Below are 19,359 nucleotides of genomic sequence, written 5' to 3' on the forward strand. Positions count from 1 at the left end.
AATGCCAAAGGGACACCAAAGGGATGCCAAAGGGATGCCAAAGGGATGCCAAAGGGACGCCAAAGGGATGCTAAAGGGACGCCAAAGGAATGCCAAAGGGACACCAAAGGGATGCCAAAGGGATGCCAAAGGGACGCCAAAGGGATGCCAAAGGGACACCAAAAGGACCGGATCACGGATATGCTTCTGGGGTCATATTTCTGAGGGTTTCGGTGGATATCCGTGCGCTCCTTGTTGTTGACAGTCCCATCAGCAACTTGGGGTAGGAGACTGGAGATGGAGTTGCAAGTTGATAACCCTGCATCCAATAAGAATTGAGTATTCACCTACGGTTTAAATCCCTAAACGCATTTGAATGACACGTGAAGTGACAAACAACAATATCTGACATGTTGATAGCTGCTGTGTGTTCATATTTGCACTTTGCACGCATTGGTTCAAAACGTCAACACTAAAATGAAAAGACAATGTGGCTTCAAGCGATTTATTTTTGTGTGTTCAGCATTGAACACCCATCAGCTTGAAACAATCATCTTTTAAATACAAATATTGTTATTATGAGAGTGACTTTTTGACCCCCTGGCTGTGCCCCCCCCCCCCCCCCCCCCCCCCTTAACCCCATGAACTCTGCGGCCCGTTGAAGGGCTCATTGTGCGCTCGGCGGTGCGGTGTCGCTTTAAGAAGGAGGAGGCGGGGCCTCCGCGATGACGTAGGAAGACACCCTGACGCTTGAAATACTCCCGGCCGGAGCGCAGCGGCGTGTGCGGCGGCTGCTGGCGGAGCTGGAAGGACCTCCGAGCCGGGCGGGATCAGCTGTAAAGAAGGGGGGGCAACAACAACAACAACAACAACAACAACAACAACAACAAGCAAAACAACTCTAAATGCAGAATAAAAACACACACAGTCCGGCAGATCTCTAAAAAAGACAAACACACTCATTCACTATTAGGAGGCTCTCTGTTTGCAGCGCGTGCGCAAACAGTGGACGCAACTTGGGGAAAAGAAACATTCGTGTGTGTGTGTGTGTGTGTGCGTGTGTGTGCGCGTGTGTGTGCGTGTTGGGGGGCGGGTGCAGGGCGCATCATGCCACACTCCAGCGCACTGTGCGTGTACTTGTTCACGCTCCTGACCCCGGTGGTGACCGTCACCGAGGACGTGGAGGTGCTGGTGTTCCTGCCGCAGAACAACTCCTTCCCGTTCTCGCACGCGCGAGTCGCGCCCGCGATCTTTTACGCGCAGCGGCGGCTGCGGGCGGACGCGGACGCGTTCTCCGGGTTCCGCTTCAACGTCCAGTTCGAGGACTCCGACTGCGTGAACGACGCCATGTTCGCGCTGGTGGACCGGTCGTGCGCGCGCAAGCCGGACCTGATCCTGGGGCCGGTGTGCGAGTACGAGGCTGCGGCCGTGGTGAGGCTGGCGTCCCGCTGGGACATCCCGGTGATCTCGGCAGGTGCCCTGGCCGCCGGCTTCGGCGACAAGCAGGGCGAGTACTCCCACCTGACCCGCATCGCGCCGCCGCACGTGAAGATGGCGGAGACGTTCGCCGCGATGTTCGAGCACTTCACGTGGAGGAGCGCGCTGCTCGTGTACGAGGACGACAAGGGGGAGCGGAACTGCTACTTCACGCTGGAGGGGGTCTACCACCTGATGGCCGACTTCAACATCAAGACCTACGCCTTCGAGGAGCGCGTGGACACCGACGACGTCCTCCAGAACATCCAGGACACCGAAGGTAAGATGCTCTGACCCCTGAAGGAGGTCACAGGGGTCATGGAGATGAAGGACCCGGTGACGTCACGTCGGGGTTCACGATCTGATCTCAAGCCAGCTTGACAAGCAAAGCAGATGTTTGAGATGTTGTGCTTGTTCGCTTCCATAAGACGTCTTGTTTCAGACCAGTGGAAGGAAAACAGCCAACATCCATGTAAACTGATGTTAACACATATAAACTGAGTAATCAGTTTATATGTGTTAGTTATTATTCATTTATCATCATGCACACTTCTTTAAAATGTTCTCCACCAAACGTTTACACTTTCATTCCTCTCTATTTTCTGAAGGTTTTGACAGAGGGGGTTGTTCATAAATCATAGCCTGTTATACATTTAACATGTTACTCCTGAAACCTGGAGCAAATTGACCAGAATAATGCTTTATTTGCATATGAAAACTTAATGTAAGTATTCAACTGGAGTTTCATGGTGATTTCTGGGAGTTTTTCACCCCGTCCACCTGTCGCGTCTCTCACCTTAAAAGGAGACTTTTATATTTATTTATATTCACAAATTCAACACGTCCCCCAATAAATGATATATTAGCTGTCAGGAGGCTTTCTGATGAATAATTTCTGCCAAATCAATTAATCAACCAATTATTGTCATGTGCGCATTAATTACAGCGTTGTTAGCGATGCAAATCTTCAACTCCAACAATGTTCATCAAATGTGTCAATGAAAATCATGCTTGTAAAAATGGTAATCTAAGACATCATTTAATTCAAAGGGAAAACACAAGGATCAAATATAACACGTATAAAATCATATATATTTGTGGTAGACAGTAATTACAAAAAGATCCAACTGCAATGGAAATCTGAATTTAATAAATTCATATGTAACGTGAAGATGTCACTTCACACGGGTTCATTTGCATCACACAGACCCAGTTACATAACGTCCTGTGTGCTGCTGGCATGCACCATCTCACTGGGAATGCATCATATAGGAAATCACGTTAATCCATGTTTTCTTTCATATTTCTTTCTTGCTTTCTGTCTTTTTCTTTCATGTTTTCTTTCTTTTTCTTTCATGTTCAGTGTTGAGCAGAAACATGTTTTTGTTGGATGTTTTCAGGGTAACATTACAGTTATAGTCATGAAAGTGTTTCGTGAAAAGAACCTCAAATGAAAACAATCTGCTGTTTAGAGGAAGTTTCCAGAGGAAATTCATGTTATCCACGTTTCAGTGTTTCTCCAGCAGAAACGTGTTTCTGGCCATTTTCAGTAAGAAATGACAGCTTCAGTTAGTTCTGTGATTAAACATTAAAGAGAGAGAACATTAAAATGGAAACAGCTTTTCAGAGGAAGTTTTTTTAAAGGAAATCATATAAAAAACATGTTTTCTTTCATATTCAGTTTTGAGACATATTTCTGGCTGCTGTCAGTAATAAATGACAGCTTGAGTTAGTGGAGTAATGGAAACCACACTCTCATTAAAATGAACTGCTAATGGGAAATCTGTTCTAAGAAGTAGTTTCTAAAAAGAAATCATGTTAAACCATGTTTTCCTTCATATTATCATTTGATACGTGTTTCTGGCTGTTTTCAGTCAAAATGAGCGCAAACGAAAAGACCTTTCAAATGGGCTGATGAGATATTGATGAGCAACTAAACTAAAGTAAATGCTTCTTGGGTAGAAAACAATGAGCATCTCTGACCAATACAATGTCAAATGTATCCACATGACCCTCAGAACACACTGGCACATTCTTTTTAAACCAGGGCCAACCCAAATCATTTCTCAAGAGATTTTGAATCTATTCAACAACATGAATTCGTAGCAGTAGTAGGACTGTTGTCAACCCAAATGAGAGCGTACGTATGTCCAGGGTTGTTTCAGCTCGGGTTGGCCACAATCCTCCGGTCATAACTTCCTGATGACCTCATATCACACAAGTGGCTGTCATATAAATTAGCATATATTTCACATTCTAAACGCTGCAGGGCCACAAAGTGCACCTGATGACGGGAAATGAGTGTTCCTGGCACAGCAGGTGCTCAGCGGAGAGGCTTGGACATCTTCTCAGCAGAAGCCGTGTCAGCGGCCATAAGCTCCACCTTTTGTATCAATGCACACCAGGGTTGCAAAATTCCGGGAATATTCAAAGTTGGAAACTTTCCACGGGAATTAACGGGAATAAACTGGACATGTTGGGGTCATTTAACTGTATGTACCTTGTCATAAGCAGACATGCATGCAAACAATTATAATACAACTTTTAAAAATGAAATTTTTTACTTTTTTGACATTTTGTGAGTAGAACTTTATTCTTTCATCGAACAACAAAAACATGAACGTTGAATACAAAAGGTGTATTCCCTATGATCACCACCCCCCAACCCACATTGTTTTTTGTGTGTTTTTCCCTGAATCTAAATGCTTTCTTCCTGGACCTCATCAACGTCCTCCTCACTGCTGTAAAAAGTTAGTCTACTGTATACAAATAAACTTGGTATTAAAATGAACATGGCTTCAGTTTACCAAGTAATCAATATGCTAATGACAAACAGTGTTGGGAAAGTTCACTTTCTACATGAACTAGTTCAGTTCATAGTTCATAATTCAAAATGTTGAACTAAGTTCACAGCTCCAAAAAATTAACTAGTTCAGTTATTTTTTTCAATATGTTGCAGCTATAATTTAAATCTCTATCTGTCTGCAATACCGCTCTTGGCCTCTACGCCACTCGGCGCTCTCACACTTGCCAGACAAAGGGCTGAAACGTTCAGACACTGATGACAAAGACGTTCAGAAACAACAGAACGTTTTATGTTTACGTTTCTGTCAGACAATGTTCCCAACCAGCTGCATTCAGGGTCCAGCTGAGCTCGGCGTGCGTAGTCTTGTTCTCAGCTACATTTAAGTTCCCTGTTATATGCTTTTGCAAAAAAACTTTACGGAAATTTACCGGAAACTTTCCGCCCCTTTGCACCCCTAATGCACACTGACAACAGGATTTGATGCTGCTGCATTTCCCATCTTTGCCCATACCAGCGCCCGGGGTCACTGGAGTCAAGGACCCCATCGACATCCGGCTGGTTCTAAGACCAGAACCCCTGGGTTCACACCAACGTGGAACAATGTGCATCAGCAAAGTGATCTAGTAGACAAACAGTAACAATCTGCACACGGCACCGTGTTGCTTTAGGCTTTATGTTGTCAGGTGGGCTGTTCTGGTCCTACAGGGAACTGAGTCAACTTGTGGCACAATTGTCCACTCGGACTCAGGACGGAACTGAAAAAACTAAAGAAACCTGTACGTCCATATCTAACTAAATGTCTGATATTGGATAAAATGATGGAGTGATGACATTTTGGACCGACATGGGTGTAAAGGATGTAATTCTAGTAGAATAAATGTATCATCACAAATGTATTTCCCCTAACTGGCGAGCCCCACCCGCATACAGGCACCCAGAGGGTTTCCTTATCCAGCCAGAAGACCATCAGAGTTGTGAATATGATATAAAGTATGATAAGCAGGAATATATTACCAGCCCTATGTAATCATGTTGCAGTTTTGGAGACAACAAGATATCAAACTTTCCTCAAACTTGCATCTCAAATGAATCACAGGGATAGCCCATAAAAAACAATGTGCTCATTTGTTGGCAGCTTCTGCCATCAAATCAAATAAAAGAGCTGGCGGCGTTGAGAACGTCTGGCGAGTTCTGGGGCTGCGTTTCAGGACCCGGGACAGCGCACTGTGGGCACGTTCATGATTATCACACGAGGCCTGTCTGTTAAACAAAGTATCATTACATACACAATAACACTTTATATGAGTGATAAACAGGGAGGTCTGTCCTTTAATGAGGCGCTGGCTGCTTCTTACGTGAGATAATATATTAACCTGGAATTAGATCCAAAACAGAACCAGCTATGACTCGTCCTTGTCTGGTTTTAATTTAGTTCTGTTTGAGCCGACACTCGGTGACATTATTACTCTCACTGTTGTTAACATCCATCTCTTTTTTAAACTCACGTCCTGCTTCAACTTGGTCCTACACACAGTTTTCTGTTTTATAACCGACAGTTCAGGTGTTCTCACTCGTTAGTTTTTACCTCAGAAGGAAACGGTTTAGAGCTGTGTGTGTGTGTGTGTGTGTGTGTGTGTGTGTGACACATCACCGTGTTCCCCGGTGATCTCGGTAATTAACTTGGACAATACAAGGTTATCATAACCTCATAACCTCTATGAATGGTGGCCAAGACCACAAAGATAAGACGCAGGTTGTAAAGCAGAATCGTCATTGAGGGTTGAAGATGCTTCAGAACAACCCACCGTGGGTGCGTCATCAGATCGTGTCAACAGGCCAAAGCAGTGCCTGAGGCTGTGCAGGTATAATTGCATTACAGGTAGACCTGTGGCTGAGGACATCATGTGATAGAGCCTCCGTTTCAGTTCAATTGGACAGGAAACAGTTATTTGTTGTTGAATAGTGCTGTTTTTAAGAGCAGACTTTTCCTTTGGGGTGAGTTCTTCTAAAGCTAGGGTGCTGTACAGACACCCTGAGAACCGCTTCCCACTATATGCTCGACATACCCCTCGATGAATACCCTTGTTATGTGACGCGCGTTAGTAAAGTTAAAGTTACGCAACACAAACTAAGGAAAAGGTTTCCTACAGGACACGGACAGCGGTCTACAGGGTGAAAGTCCTGTTCATTGTGAGGCCGATGTCATTTGAAAGTCTCATTCCGACCCTAAAGGTCACTACATTGACCCGCCTCTTTATTATTAATACCTCTGTGTAATCATCCAACCACATGGCAGCAGCTCCACCGAGGGGGGCCTGGAGACAGGTCTAGAGGAGCAGGTGGCTGAAGTGACGTTGGAACGGTTCACAAACTGGATCTACTGGAATTTTACTGGTCAAATTAATTTGATGTTTATTGTATCATGCAATTAAAATCTTAAGATTTAAGCATATTTTGATATCATTGAATCACCAATATTCAAATTAAAGTGGGGATATTTGTAACCGCTGCATTTCTTTTAACAAAATCCCCTAAAAACCAAAAGAAAAGAATAAATGAAGAGACAGATTCTTGACAGACGTCTTAAACAGGAGAACAAATAACATCTACATTAATAAAACCAATGCCTGGGTTTCAGAGGTTATGGCACCTTTAACCAGGCCGCAGACTGTAGGTAAAACTGTGCATCATTGCCAAGTTTTTAGTATGTGAAGAATTCAACATTAAAAAGCAGACTTGTGGAGCCCTATATTCATATCAGGGCTGCTGTATATTCATATTGCTTTAGCCGTCATTAGTGTCACAGTGGGGAGACGTTAGAGGGAATGGAGGACCTGGTGTGATGGACCAGAGTTAACACAACCACCAGCATCCACTTGTGTACAAGTAGCAATACAAGTAGCCGAATAGGCAAAGAATACTTTGCATAATTATTTTATTAATCGGGACACCTCGCATCCTCACGTTGGACAAAGCAAAACATCCAGAAGCATCGATTTATAGCCATGGTTATGCCCCCTTATGGATGATAATTAATGATTAGCTGTATTGACGACCATTTTGACCATAGTTCAGAGACCATCCGGATTTCTCTAATATTTATAATTTATAATAATAATGATTATTTGAAGATTTGTAGAGGAATAGATTTGTTTGAATGATTACTAATAATAAGAAACTTTATTATGTTATATAACCATGCACAGGGATGTATGACAACAAAACAACCAACAAACTATCATTTGTATACCCCCCCTCACCAATGTGCTGCACCTTTTCGCACCGTTAACAACGTGCAACTAACAACCTTCGGGAAGCGCCTCTCTCAGGATTGGCCCGTTTCTCTTGATGCTAATCCTCCCGACACATGCGCTCCCATCCCGAGTTGTATGAAGCCTTTGTGTTTGGAGGGAACTCCCCCGGGACTCCAGCGTGGATGTAAGGCAAGAGCTGGCTTTTACAGAGTGACCACAAACGTCCCACGGCTCTGAAAGGACAATACTGTTAATAACAACAACAACAGCAAAAACAACAACAGCAGCAGCCGTCACCTTACTCTCCTTTCTACATCTCCAACATGTATCCTTGATTTATTGATTATGAATTTTTTGGAGCAATGGACAACAGCTCCCCCTATTTGCATACGCTCCGGCTTCAGAAGTTTCACAGGTCGCTTAAAAAGACAGTGCGGGCAGTCAGTGAGCATGTGCTGCCCCATTCCTGAGTCCATTTGTAACTAGCGTCAGCGCCCAGCGCAAAAAAGGAAAAATCCAGAAGTTTTGAAATATTGCTGGCTACGAGCGCTGCCCCTACGGAACGGCCTGCCGGGCACACACAAGGGTCGGTAGTGTGTGTGGAGCCCAGTGTAATTAAAGGGTGCTATAGTGCTGGCAGGACTGAGGTGAAGTTTGTCCCACTGACTCGAGGGATATTTCAGGAGGTGTGTTTAAGTGACAGAGTTGTGAGGAATGTTCCAGCAGGACTCTGAATCTTCCTTATTAACACGGCACGCTGGCCTTTTCAATTGCGAGCCTTGTTTGTGTTGCAAAGGAAAAGTTAATATCAACCCAGTGAAGCTTTTTATTTTCATGTGATGAGTCTTCAGGCAAACCTTCGTTTGCACTTTCAACGATTTTAAAAGTTGAGCTTTAAGACAAGTTGCGCTCCGAGTGATGAAAAGCTTCAGCGCTCCCTGTGCCTGAGAGTGGAGGCAGAACTCCAACTCCGTGTACTCGTCTGCAAAGCGCCGGGATAACCGGGTCCTGGACTCCAACCCGAGTAGCCGTAGTAGCAGCAGTCCACCTTAAAGGTCAGCCCACCTTAAATGAGCCTTGAATATTTTTCCCCACCACCCCTCTTCCTGTTTGACCCCTGGTGACGCGTGCCGTGCACCACCATACATCACTTTGATGAGCGTATTGAAAGTCACTGGGCTGCAGTGAATACATGACTATTCATGTACACGTTCGTATTTGGATATTGATCGACAGGCATGTAGGAGAGGCAGGAATTAAACGTGAAAATAAGTAAACATCCTTTCAAACTTGTCTTGTTGTCAATGGTACGGTTTTTGTTTTAATCGTTGTGTTAACGAATGCAAACCACACGTTATTAGGCACAGACACATGTTATTAGGCACGTTATTAGGCACAGACATATGTTATTAGGCACGTTATTAGGTACAGATACATGTTATTAGGCACGTTATTAGGCACAGACATGTTATTAGGCACAGACACATGTTATTAGGCACAGACATATGTTATTAGGCACGTTATTAGGCACAGACACATGTTATTAGGCACGTTATTAGGCGCAGACACATGTTATTAGGCACGTTATTAGGCGCAGACACATGTTATTAGGCACGTTATTAGGCACAGACACATGTTATTAGGCACGTTATTAGGCACAGACATGTTATTAGGCACAGACACATGTTATTAGGCACGTTATTAGGCACAGACACACGTTATTAGGCACAGACACATGTTATTAGGCACGTTATTAGGCACATACACATGTTATTAGGCACAGACACACATTATTGGGCACAGACACATGTTATTAGGCACGTTATTAGACACAGACACATGTTATTAGGCACATACACATGTTATTAGGCACAGACACATGTTATTAGGCACGTTATTAGGCACAGACACACGTTATTAGGCACAGACACATGTTATTAGGCACGTTATTAGGCACATACACATGTTATTAGGCACAGACACACATTATTGGGCACAGACACATGTTATTAGGCACGTTATTAGACACAGACACATGTTATTAGGCACATACACATGTTATTAGGCACAGACACATGTTATTAGGCACGTTATTAGGCACAGACACACGTTATTAGGCACAGACACATGTTATTAGGCACGTTATTAGGCACATACACATGTTATTAGGCACAGACACACATTATTGGGCACAGACACATGTTATTAGGCACGTTATTAGACACAGACACATGGTGACCGCTTCACTGACTTCATCAGCTCTTCATTTGATTGCACAGCTGTCAGCGCTGCATTCAGGGACACATCAGATGGCAACGTTATCGTGTTTTATACAGGTGCTGATGGAGGGTTGTTCAATACCTAACCAGGCATATCATTGTTAGATCCAATGGATTCATCTGGTTATCATTTTCTAATGATTGAAACTTATTATTGTATTTGTATTTTTCCTATGAAAATTGTGTTTTTGTAGAATCTAAAGAGTTGTACCGTGTGGTGGGTGGATGTACTGTAATCATGTAAAAAAGTGAATTCATTTTGGGTAGTAGTGTCATCTTGGTGAATGCTATACTTCAGATTAATCAAACTGTAGTTCAAGATGTGGTCCAATCAAGAGCGGCGGAAGTAGGGGTGGTAGGAAGTGGGGGAGGGACCATTGGACCCCCTACTTACATCGCAAGACCAAATATGCTAATTTCATAACTCAAGACATTACAACGGCCCATTTGTAGAGCGTTAACAGGGTCTTGCTCGCCTGTTGGTTTTATTTTTTTTCTGTTGTCATGTTGTTTCCCAAATAGGCCGATATGTTGGTGTTGGCACGTTTCCAACTATTTAGATTAAAAATAACGTGTTGGACTTCCTCCATTTTTGCACAAGTCAAATTTCACACCGAGTTGATTTAAAAAGAGAAGAAAGTACAAGCAAAGCAGCTCTTCCTTTCTTTCTTAATGTGGGTGTAACATAGTACATTATAGTAAATTATAGTACATTATAGTACATTATAGTACAGTATAGTACAGTATAGTACATTATAGTACATTATAGTACAGTATAGTACATTATAGTACATTATAGTACATTATCATTATAGTACATTATAGTACATTATCATTATAGTACATTATAGTACAGTATAGTACATTATAGTACATTATCATTATAGTACATTATAGTACAGTATAGTACATTATAGTACATTATAGTACAGTATAGTACATTATAGTACATTATAGTACAGTATAGTGCATTATAGTACAGTATAGTACATTATAGTACATTATAGTACATTGTAGCACAGTGTAGTACATTATAGTACATTATAGTACAGTATAGTACAGTATGGTACGTTATAGTACATCATAGTACATTATAGTACAGTATAGTACATTATAGTACATTATAGTACATTGTAGCACAGTGTAGTACATTATAGTACATTATAGTACAGTATAGTACATTATAGTACAGTATGGTACGTTATAGTACATTATAGTACAGTATAGTACATTATAGTACATTATAGTACAGTATAGTACATTATAGTAGTATAGTACATTATAGTACAGTATAGTACAGTATAGTACATTATAGTAGTATAGTACATTATAGTACATTATAGTACATTGTAGTACATTATAGTACATTATAGTACATTATAGTAAATTATAGTAGTATAGTACATTATAGTACATTATAGTACAGTATAGTACATTATAGTACATTATAGTAGTATAGTACATTATAGTACAGTATAGTAGTATAGTACATTATAGTACAGTGTAGTACATTATAGTACAGTATAGTACAGTATAGTACATTATAGTAGTATAGTACATTATAGTACATTATAGTACAGTGTAGTACATTATAGTACATTATAGTACATTATAGTAAATTATAGTAGTATAGTACATTATAGTACATTATAGTACAGTATAGTACAGTATAGTACATTATAGTACAGTATAGTACATTATAGTACAGTGTAGTACATTATAGTAGTATAGTACATTATAGTACATTATAGTACAGTGTAGTACATTATAGTACATTATAGTAAATTATAGTAGTATAGTACATTATAGTACATTATAGTACAGTATAGTACAGTATAGTACATTATAGTACATTATAGTAGTATAGTACATTATAGTACATTATAGTACATTATAGTACAGTGTAGTACATTATAGTACATGTACTCCAGACAGGATGAACATCCCATACCAGCTCAAACTGAATGTTCAAACTAGCCCACCCTTTTCTCCAGGTTTCTTACCTTTTTTACCCTGAAAGGGATTTTTCTGTATTTTGGGAGTTTTTCCTGATCCGATGTGAGGTCAAAGGTCAGGGATGTCGTATGTGTACAGATTGTAAAGCCCTCTGAGGGGAGTTTGTGATTTGTGATATTGGGCTATACAAAATAAACTGAATTGAATTGAAATGTACCTCCCCTTCATTTCTATTTACTCATGTAAAAATACATCCTCAACTACTGATACTTGATGCCAAGTGAGAAGTGAATCAACCATAAACATGCATAGTGTATGCATTAGGTCCCTGAAAGTAATGTTTATTGTCTTCTAATTGTTTCTTCATGTGATCTTCATAATAATATGGACTGCATCTGCCTGTTGTCCTGCAGTGGTGATCATGTGCATGGGAGCGGATCAGATACGAGAGATCATGCTGGCCGCACACCGACGACGGTTGACCAACGGCAATTATATGTTCTTTAACGTTGAACTCTTCAACGCCTCTTCTTACGGTAAAGTTAACATCCAATTACTTGTACATGTGTATATTTCACAAACTGAAGGAATGATGTAAATCCCGCTGGTTTGTTTGACATCTTCTGTGGTTTTAATGTACATTTTCTATTCATCTACACTGCAGCCCATAAATATGTGGACAGGGACAGATTTTCTTTGGTTAAAATGCCAAAAGAGCACAGAGACATCGGGGATTATAATCTAGACTATGAGGGAATGACCAAAATCACATCTGGCAAGAAAGTTGGATGTCCTACATGCCCTCTGACCTCCCTGGACCACACTTTGAGTCTCCACACACACTCTACTTGATGAACATGACACTTAATGTCATCTGTGCACTGCAGAATCATAATTAATGTGAACCGGAGGGGTTCAGAGTTAGTTTTCTTAAAGGACCAGTATTTAGGATTTAGTGCCACCTAGCAGTGAGGTTGCATATTGCATCCAACGGAAACCCCCTCCGCTCTGCTACGGTGGGCCTAACGTCTCTCTCTTTGGGTAAGGCCATACCACATTTTGTAAGTCGATAAGATATCAATACTTTTTGTTAAAACATTTTACAATACCAATACTGATCATTTCTTAAATGGGTATGTCATTTTCAAAATAATGCTGTTGTTTAAAAAGAAAAGAAAAGATCATTACATTCAAAGGCAGATCACAGGACACATATGAGGACAAACACAAATATGAGTATGATTAAATAAAAAAGTCAGTGCCACTATTTGAAAGAAATACTATGAATAAACCATAAGGCGTATTACGTTGTTACCTTGTGTGTGGCTCGTTATGCAGGTGAGAAGAAGCACCGCGTCCTCGCTGACATTCTATTCTATTACTGCCCTAAATTCCCTGAATCCAAAACCGATGCCTCTGGTTCTGTGAAACGTTTTGTTTTCTTTCACTTGGCTGTAGCTAGCTACTTAGCTCAGTAGCCAGGGCTTATTATTATTATTATTATTATTGTACGTTCAGGATCAGTATTTTACTAAATGTATTTAACAATAATGTTTGGAAAATGTTCCTTGTTCTGTCTCTTATAATTCAAACTCTAGGCAATGGTTCGTGGAAGAGAGGAGATAAATATGACAACGATGCGAGGCAAGCCTATGCTTCTCTGAACACGTTGACACTGCTCAGGACAGTCAAGCCCGAGTTTGAAAACTTCTCCATGGAAATGAAAAAGTCCATAGAAAACGAAGGGTATCATGACTGCAAAGACTGCGGAAGTGTACGTATGTTTAATAATGCTGGGTCTGCATTCCAGTATTCCAGTTATCGATTCTCCAAAGCTCACATTGTAACATGCGTCTTGAAGGCCTTTGTAACTGTTGATCACAATCAAGCTCCATGTTCCACTTCAGGTCAACATGTTTGTGGAGGGATTCCATGACGCCATGTTGCTGTATGCCATCGCCCTGCACGAAGCCATGAAGAATGGATACAGTAAGAAGAACGGGACGGAGATCACCTCCCGCATGTGGAACAGAACCTTTGAAGGTAAGACGCACTGTGCCATCATGTTACTGCTGGGGTGTGAAGATCGAAAACAAGAGTAGCCTTATTTTAAATATACTAGAATCGCATGGGCAGAGAGGTCGTCCCGTAACCACGGTACCCGGTTCCACCCCCCTTCCAACCCCTCTCCCCAGAGTTCATGTTGAAGTGTCCTTGAGCAAGACACTGAACCCCCAGTTGCTCCCCGGGAGCTTCACTGCTCCTTAATAACACACACACTACACACACACTACACACACACACTACACACACCCACTACACACACACTACACACACACACTACACACACACTACACACACACACTACACACACCCACTACACACACACTACACACACACTACACACACACACTACACACACACACTACACACACACACTACACACACACTACACACACTACACACACTACACACACACTACATATATATGTATATACATATATATATGTATATATGTATATACATATATATATATATATACATATATATATATATATATATACATATATATGTATATATATATATATACATACATATATATATATGTATGTATATATATATATATATATATATATATATATATATATATATACATATATACATATATATATGTATATAGAACCTGGGCCACACTACCTACTTGTACCTGTGTGCGATGGTTACGTCTCTTAACAGCATTGCCATTGCAACCTAAAGAGGGCATATGGAGTAATGTGAGCAGACTTTAAAAACCGGCCAACAGCTGTGAGAATGACGGCGTTACCGTCAGATGGAGGCAGACCAGAAGCTGGAAGGGAGAACGATGATGGTTTGTGTTTGGGGAGCAGGTCTGGCAGGTGGCAATGAACTACCGGGTATCTGTTTTTTGTTGTACGTCCTTAACACAAAAGGCTGCTCCACCCCCTCCAACCAGTGCCTCCCCGATCCTAATGTCGGCGGGTGACATCTTTCAGTAGAACAAGGGTCATTGGTAAGGCTTGTAGTCCTCTGATCTCTCAGCTCTAATTGACAGGGATCAAGGAGCATGGATGGGAGAAGTTAAACGTACCAAACTTTACCAAAAGTCTTGTCTGGGGCCAGGTTCACACGAATGAGCAATTATATGAGGTGAGCACTGTAGTTCTGCATACATCTGCAGGATGAACTCCAATAGTTCAGGAGCATAACACATGAGCACAAATGCCCTGAGGAGCCAGCTCCCATTTTCCTTCCTGGCTGTCCGGTCTGTTATCTGCATGTCATTCCCCTAATCTCATTCCCCATGTTTCCTGTCTCAACTATCACTATCAAATGAATTCCCCAAATTATCTTAAGAAGAAGAAAAATATTGGTGAACCCCAGAAAATGTCGAAGCTTCTGATTGTTGGCAGCATCAGTCGCTGTTGGTGATGGATCCCAGAAAATCAACATGGAACGAGACGTTTCTCCACTTGTTCCTGTTCCTGTAAGATGAGAATGTTATCCATGTTGACAAAAACACAACTATTAACTATACTATTAACGCAATTCATTATGTTTTCCCGGAATGTACAGTCAATTAACATACTTCATTAATACATTTTCTTTACATACAAGCTTACCCAGTACCACAATTACGGATATTTTCTGTCTGATTTACAAGTGCTTGCATACAGCAAGAATGAACGGAACATTTAATCATTGAGAAATATCAAATTTACTGTAAGTTGTTTAAATTTGGCCAATGGTTGTTATGTGGACGAGAACGTGTGCCGAATAGAGCAGAAAGTGAAAAACCACTAACATTGCCAGGGCTGTGCACTTTAGTGGTTGTTTCACCTTCTGTGAATTAAATATATATATTTTATGTTTTGTGTATTGTTTTTGTTCACATTTGGAACCGAAGGCCACTTATGTTGGATTTCTTTTTTGATCAGTGTCAGAAATTTCATTTTGCGAATAGAGCTTTTCTGGCAGCAACGGTGGTGTTGTGGCGAGCACTGTCGCCTCACAGCAGAGGGGCCTGGGTTCGGATCCCGGCCTGGGTTCGGGTCCCGGCCTGGGTTCGGGTCCCGGCCTGGGTTCGGATCCCGGCCTGGGTTCGGGTCCCGGCCTGGGTTCGGGTCCCGGCCTGGGTTCGGATCCCGGCCTGCGTTCGGGTCCCGGCCTGCGTTCGGGTCCCGGCCTGGGTTCGGGTCCCGGCCTGGGTTCGGGTCCCGGCCTGGGTTCGGATCCCGGCCTGCGTTCGGGTCCCGGCCTGGGCTCTGTGTGGGGTTTGCATGTTCTCCTCGTGTCAGCATAAGTTCCCTCCGGGTTCTCCGGCTTCCTCCCACAGTCCACACATGCAGCTCAGGTTAATTAGACTCTAAATTGCCCGTAGGTGTAGATGTGAATGTCTGTCTAAGCCTGTGATAGACAGACCCTGAATAGGATACGTGTTTTGGAGAATGGAAGGCAGCAATGCTGTCAATTACAAATGTTTTTATGTTATGCTATAAAGTTAAGAAGACATTAGTAGAATGCCGTCAAAATGCACACGTTCAGCACTCAACCAAATAACATATAGTGCTTTACAGTAAAAGGAAATGAATTTCATATTGTCTTGGTATGCAGGTAGAACCAGAACATATTTTTGTAAGTGTATTTTGAAAGTTTTAAATTAGTTGTGTGATGTAGATGTGTAGCTCTGTTGAGAGAAAAAGCATATTATGTAATTAAATGCTTGTAAAAAAACATAGGACAATACTAATTAAAATAGCATGATTATATTGTTGAATTTGTTCAATTAAAGGGATGGAAATGTACATTATATGGGCACCAGGAGTTTATGCACACTTTTTTCCACCTGGCCTCTATTTAATTTGTCCCTGGCGAACATGCCCTTGGCTATAACTTTAGGCCTTATTTGAGAAAATATATTATTTGTTTGTGAATGGTATGTTAGATTATAGGCCCCCAAAATGGTATATGAATGAAATCTTCTTCTAAACTAGCAGACACAGGGTAAAAACTAAATTCTGCTCTCATTGTTTTCATGGTGGTGGACAGGGATTGCTGGCCAGGTATCTATGGACGTCAATGGTGACAGAAATGGAGATTTCTCTTTGATGGCGATGACGAATGTTGAAGCAGGAACCTATGAGGTGACAACAGGAACAACATCGTGACACCTTTCCTAACAGCAAGAAGAAGATGAATGTGCTGGAACTCAACCGGATGATAACATGCTCTACTCCCTCACAGGTGGTGGCCAACTACTTTGGTGAGAATGGGACTTTTCAGCTGCTGCCGGCCTTCAACACGGACCATTTCACCCTGAAAGGAAGACATATAGCACAGAAAGAGATAGCAGACAAATCATGTAAATGAACACCACAGTTCATGTCACTTGGTATGTTTATCGATATGTATGAGTACATGTTTTTACCAGTAACTGCTCTTCCAAACAGGCGGACTAGGAGTATCAGCTTTGACGGGAGTCATAGTGGGAGCTGTTCTGGGAACTGCTATGCTTATCGCATTCTACTTTTTCAGGTAACAATAGGTCATATTTATGTATACTAATATTGTTGCGTTCGAGTACTATCTGCTGAGTACTCTCAGGTGGCTCAGCCATCACTCAAACATGTCCACCTGCCCTCCCACTCGAAGGCCTAGAGAGACTGTGCGGTGGTCCAGAGGTGAACAACTCAACGGAAACAATTCACAATTTAGGACTTGTTTTTGTAGTTTGGCTTAATTACCAACCCTCAGGTCAGACAAGCACACAGGCTGAAAACAGACCTTTTAGTGAACAATTTTTAAACTGCAATGTGGAATTGGCATTAAAAATTAGCAAGTCCAAATGTCTCTTAAATATATATGTATGTGTATTGCTTAGAAAAAGGACAGTTTCTAGCAGTACAGTACATGTACTGTTGGTTAAAGCTGAATAAGAGTCACTTTGTAAAATGTAATGGGCTTTTCACAACAGTTTTTACCACCAAATAAGTAAGCCGCTGCTTCCTCAACTCATTTATTTGGCCGAGTACGACTATGATAATAGCGGTGGAACCTCCAGAAAGTAAAAATATATATATATTTTTCTCTCTGCAGAAAAAACTACAGGATTACCATTGAGCGTCGCACGCACAGTGAAGAGTGCGACACTGGGAAGCACCGTCAGTTACGAGAGGACTCCATCAGATCGAACTTCTCGGCAGCGTAATCGGTGGCAGTGTCAGCACCCCCCTCCACCCCCCCCCCCCCCCCCCCACCCCCCCCCACCCTCCACCCCCCTGATAATTATACATTTGAATGTGACCAAAGACTTTGCAATGGTTGTCAGTGGAACCATGCTGTTAGACATGAGACATTATTTTGTGTTTGTATCCTTTAATGTTTTGACTTGTAACTCAGGACAGTTGTAACATTCACAAAGCACCACTTACTTGGATTGTCCTTCGTACAAAAGGTATATGATTGTATCGGTGTATAGAAAGCGTTGGCCATAATGTTCTTTAAAGGTTCTATATACGATATTTAAAGCATACATATAGCAGCAAACATCTATTTGCTGTGTAACGATGAAATCTTAAACAGAGAATGAAGTCACACTGAGCTCCATTGGTCTTGGTTTTGGTAACCCAAACGTGGAGAACGGGAGTCCCTTCCTTAATGCCCCACTGACTAGCTTACCACCACAACGCTCATACGCCGCTAACCGCTGACAACGCAGTTTCAACCCAGGCGACAACCTCCGACTCTGAAGAGTGAAGCCAATGCGGAAGTGTCTTAAAACGTGCATTCTCTCTACTGACCAGCAGGGGGCGACTCCTCCGGTTGCAAAAAGAAGTCTTGGTTGTATAGAAGTCTATGAGAAAATCATCCTACTTCTCTCTTGATTTATTCCCTCAGTAAACATTGTAAACATGGGTTTTTGGTCTCAATCTCAAGTTTAAAGTCTTCTTCAATACAGCGTGATGGTCATTTATTAAATTATGGTCCATTTAGAGTCAAATAGACCATAAACCAGGGGATGCTTTAGGGCGGGGCTACAAGGTGATTGACAGGTAGCTGCTGATACCAGAGACGTATACGGCGTCTCCCAGTCACTCCTTCGCATTCCAAATATAGTAATTTACGTTGATTAGTTTTAAAAAATAAACACATGGCGACAGTGAAATTGCCAAACTTGAGGTTTCAAAACGTCAGTCCACAAACCAATGGGTGACGTCACCATGACGACGGCCACCTCGTATATACAGTGTAACCCCCACCCTTCATTTCCCCCCTCCGGTTAACACTGTTAGCTCTGTTGCCGTCGTTGGTGCTCTCTGCACCGTTAGCGCCGTTAGCATCGTTAGCGCCCCCACCGTGTTTGCTTGTGGTGCCCAGACTCTGAATGTTGTATACAGCTCCTTTAAGGGTTTTTCTAAAGTAATTTGTTTGATTTAAAACAAGTTCTAAATATATATTCAGATGGTTGTAAGCATGACTGCAAATGATTCAGAACAGACGGTGTATCGAACACTACGAGGCAGGTGAGGTCTAGTTTAGCCTCTCAGGACGAATGCTAGAGGTTGGTAAACTTCGAAGAAATTATACAGCT

General features: G+C 41.9%; 1 protein-coding gene across 1 annotated transcript; it reads left to right on the forward strand.

Annotated features, from left to right (window-relative positions):
* The first annotated feature begins 778 nt into the window (after positions 1 to 778).
* npr3 (natriuretic peptide receptor 3) lies at positions 779 to 17,977 on the forward strand. Its single transcript, XM_034541853.1, has 8 exons — positions 779 to 1,735; positions 12,164 to 12,286; positions 13,349 to 13,524; positions 13,658 to 13,793; positions 16,818 to 16,912; positions 17,013 to 17,130; positions 17,219 to 17,303; positions 17,865 to 17,977. The coding sequence occupies exons 1-8, from the start codon at positions 1,087 to 1,089 to the stop codon at positions 17,974 to 17,976; spliced, it is 1,494 nt and encodes a 497-aa protein (XP_034397744.1). The 5' UTR covers positions 779 to 1,086; the 3' UTR covers position 17,977.
* The last annotated feature ends 1,382 nt before the right edge of the window (positions 17,978 to 19,359 follow it).

Source organism: Cyclopterus lumpus, chromosome 9 (genome assembly GCF_009769545.1).
Source record: "Cyclopterus lumpus isolate fCycLum1 chromosome 9, fCycLum1.pri, whole genome shotgun sequence".
NCBI classification, from domain to species: domain Eukaryota; kingdom Metazoa; phylum Chordata; class Actinopteri; order Perciformes; family Cyclopteridae; genus Cyclopterus; species Cyclopterus lumpus.